The 4,062-nt window shown below is 49.8% G+C and overlaps 1 protein-coding gene across 1 annotated transcript; it reads right to left on the bottom strand.

The window, feature by feature from the left end:
• Positions 1-653: 653 nt before the first annotated feature.
• On the bottom strand, positions 654-3,133 carry LOC119923918 (aprataxin-like). Its single transcript, XM_038743089.1, is given in 5 exon segments — positions 654-660; positions 2,121-2,269; positions 2,271-2,425; positions 2,428-2,515; positions 2,770-3,133. Coding segments are annotated over 5 exon segments (663 nt in total). The 5' UTR covers positions 3,034-3,133.
• Between the last annotated feature and the right edge of the window lie 929 nt (positions 3,134-4,062).

Here is a 4,062-nt window from a genome sequence, read left to right as displayed (position 1 = left end):
TGCTTTCAGCTTCTACTTTTTCTCTGGGATTCTGTGGGTCCAACATCGTCCAGCAGTTGTTCTGTGACGTCCCCACCCTGCTGAAGATCTCCTGTTCCGAGAACCACGTCGCCATCAATGTGAGCGTCACCAGTGCGGTGGCCTTAGGTGTCGTCTGCTTCGCCTTCATCATGAATGAATTTGATCAAATCCCTGTCTCGAATCCATTCGTTCATCCATCCAGCCATCCATCCGACCATCCATCAGTCCCTCTGTCTGCCTGTTCACCCATCTTTCTGTCCATCCATCCATCCACCCACCCATCTATCCATAATAATAATAACAATAGTGGCATTTGTTAAGCGCTTTCTATGTGCCAGGCACTGTACTAAGTGTTGGGGCACACACAAACTAATCAGGTTTCACACAGTCCCTATCCCACATGGTGCTCACAGTCTCAATTCCCATTTTACAGAGGTAACTGAGGCACAGAGAAGTGAAATGCCTTGCATAAGGTCACACAGCAGACAATCCACCCTTCCATCTATCCAACCATCCAACAGCTCATGCACGCATCCGTCTATCAATCCATCCATCCATCAATTAATAATCAATGTTATTTGTTGAATGCATCCTGCCTGTAAAGTACTGTGGTGAACCTGCTTTCCAAGAGCTTAAAATCTAAGAGGGGAGATAGAGACAGAATTAGTTAATGAGAGGACGAGGAAGAGAATGGTAAAAATGGTAAATAGATGACTATGTGCTTAAAGAGTACATTTTATAAAAGCCATTACGTACAAAAGTATAATGTTGGGTGTGAGTGCAAAAATCGAGAAGTGGTTCCAGATGCTGATTGGTAGTTGGGAGAAAATGACTCACGGAGAAGAAAAATAGATCGTGTGAGGCATCGTGGGAGTGGTGGGATGACACAGGGGCTTTGAAGATAGGGAAAGTTGTGTTCTGATGGACTGGAAGGGGGAAGGAGGAAATACGGGCTGTCAGACTATTTCTCCATTTTCCATCACTGAGATATTTTGAAAGGGGACAGGGCCATTCAGAGGTGAGAATGCAGTGATCTCCTTACCCCAGGTTAGTACAGTGGCTTAGCTTTGAGATAGAAGAGGACGAACCCTAGGCTACAACCTATTCCTTCTGAAATCAGGGATTTTCCCGTCGTGTACAACCACCCAGAATCAGTGATTCCTTCCCATCACACTGTTCTCAGAGCCTCTCAGCCCCTCCCAAACTGATAATAATAACAACAATAACAATAATTGCATTTGGTAAACGCTTACTATGTGTCGAGCACTATTCTAAGCGCTGGGGTAGATACACTGCAATCAGGGTGTCGCCCCCGGTGTTCACAGTCTTATTCCCCAGTTTCTAGATGAGGCAACTGAGGCAAAGAGAAATTAGGTGACTTGCCCATGGTCACACAGCAAACAAGTGGCAGAGCCGGGATTTTAACCCACATCCTCTGACTCCAAAGCCCGGGCTCTTGCCACTAAGCTATGCTGCTTCTCATGTTGCTTCTCGGGGGTGAGCCCTCAAGCCAGCCCAGGGAAGGGTCTTAAATCCATCAATTTAGTGTCATTTCTCGTTCTTCCTAGATTTGTAATCAGAAGATTCATTCATTCATTCATTCAATTGTATTTATTGAGCGCTTACTGTGTGCAGAGCACTGTACTAAGCGCTTGGGAGGTACAAGCTGGCAACATGCAGATACGGTCCCTACCCAACAGTGGGCTCACAGTCTAGAAGAGGGAGACAGAGAACAAAACAAAACATATTAACAAAATAAAATAAATAGAATAAACATGTACAAATAAAATAGAGTAATAGGTACGTACAGCATATATACATATATACAGGTGCACATATATACAGGTGCTGTGGGGAGGGGAAGGAGGTAAGACGGGGGGATGGAGGGGGGAGAGGAAGGAGAGGGCTCAGTCTGGGAAGGCCTCCTGGAGGAGGTGAGCTCTCAGTAGGGCCTTGAAGGGAGGAAGAGAGCTAGCTTGGTGGATGTGCGGAGGGAAGGCATTCCAGGCCAGGGGGATGACGTGGGCCGGGGGTTGACGGCGGGACAGGCGAGAACGAGGCACGGTGAGATTAGCGGCAGAAGAGCGGCAGGTGCGGGCTGGGCTTGTGATTCTAAGAAATATTTGGTATTGAAAGAATTCCAGTGTTTTTTACTCTTCAACCAAGGAGAATCAAAATCCTGACTGATAACATGGAGATGGATATGGCTCATTCTGGGAATAGCATGGTAACCCATTCTGAATTGAAAAACGGTCAGAGTCGACGCAGCCCTTTGTCAGCTTCTTCCCTACAGTCTGCATATGCTTGAGCCGCTCAAGATGCTCTCTGGTAACAGCCTTCAGACTGGCAATGGACTTCCACGGTAAAACTAGCCAGTGGTTGCAGGCCTTGGGATATTTGTCCTAATGACGACCACCTTCTCATCTTTGTAGACCTGCATTTTTGGATCCTGCATAGAGGTCTTCAGACCCTGGCTCCAATGCCCAAAAGATTCCTGTTTGAAGGAAGAATTCCCACTTGAGAGCGTTATGGTGGAAGAAGTGCTTGGGGGCTTGGCTGATGACGCGCCCTGCCCTCCGGCAAGGCGGTCCCCTCCCTTTTCATCTTTTTGTCAGCTTTGCTTTCCACATTGCTTTTCTCAGCGCCACTATCGCTTGGTCTTTTTGCTGTTTTCTTCTTTGCCGCTTGGCCATCGGGGCTCCTGGTTTCTTCCCCAAATTGGGCACTGTAAGGATACAGGCCATTCACCATGCACAGGGTCTGTCCGGGTTTCAGCTTCAGCTCTCGGTTCTTCCCGATGACTACTGAGTCGATACTGGTTGGGTTGACTCCCATCTGCTTCACTTTAACATACCCCTTCTTGCAGTCTGCTTTCAGATATACTTGTTGCCGAGAACACTTCTGGTCAGTAATCTGGGTCTCTGGGATTCGTCCCAAAATGACCATTTCTATGTGTGGAAGCTTGATTCGTTGGTTCCAGTCATCCTGCCTCACTAACCAGCACTCCTGCATTATCACCCTAAGGCAGAAAACTTCACTTGATCAGAAATGCTGCACGCTTTGGCCCCGCTGGGGCTCACGCCCTTCGACCACCGTCCTGGCACAGCCTGTGGTAGCCGCTCCGCTTTGCTCGGGACCCGGGAGCCCTGCCCTGGGCCACTCCGCTCGGGCCCCCTTAAGCCCTAGGGAGACCCGGGACCGGGGCGACAGCCTTCTGCCGGCGACAACCCCTCCGCCAACAGTCGCGGCCTTGTCAGAAAATACAACTGAGGTCATGAACAAGATGAAACTAAGAGAAGTAGCGTCACCTTGTCGATAGAGCATAAACCTGGGAGTCAGAATGACCTGGGGTCTAATCTCGGTTCGACTACCTTTCTGCCGTGTGACCTTGGGAAAATCTCTTCACTTCTTTGGGCTTCAATTCCCTTATCTGTAAAATGGGGATTGAGACTGTGAGTCACATATGAGACAGGGACTATGTCCACCCTGTTGAGCTTGTATCGAATCTCAGCACTTAGTGCATTGCCTGGCACATACTAGGCGCTTATCAGGTACTACTGAAAAAAAGAGAAGCTGAAGCTCTGACCCGTTGACCCAAGTGGTCACTAACAGCAGGAACCGTTAGGATGCTGTTGCCATGGGAACACTGCAGATAAGTGCCATCAGAGGATCCTCATCAATGTGGGGACCCAAAGACCGTGGGGACGAGCCGGCATGATCCGGTTCTCCGGGGACCCCCCTCAGAGCAGCGCTGGCTTTATCTAAGGGGATAGGGGCCCAGTCTGGAAAGCGTGTCTCAGTGCCCACGGAAGAGCAGAGAGGGGCTGATGGCTTCTCGCTGTCCCTCCGTTGCCGCTGCATTCAAGAGTCCGAGGAGAGAGGTGGGGACCCGCCCAGCCCAGAGAGGGTCAGGGGTTCCCCCGCACCACGATGGCCCGGTGAGAGTGACCTGGGGTGGGTTGGGACAGAGAGAGACCATCAGGCTCATATATGTGAGTGTGAGGGTCACTCTGGGAAGACGTTCATACCCGGCGTCCAGGG

Source organism: Tachyglossus aculeatus, unplaced genomic scaffold (assembly GCF_015852505.1).
Source record: "Tachyglossus aculeatus isolate mTacAcu1 unplaced genomic scaffold, mTacAcu1.pri scaffold_67_arrow_ctg2, whole genome shotgun sequence".
Classification (NCBI taxonomy): Eukaryota; Metazoa; Chordata; class Mammalia; order Monotremata; family Tachyglossidae; genus Tachyglossus; species Tachyglossus aculeatus.
Note: the sequence above shows the minus strand (reverse complement) of the source record. Positions and strands in the feature narration are given on the sequence as shown.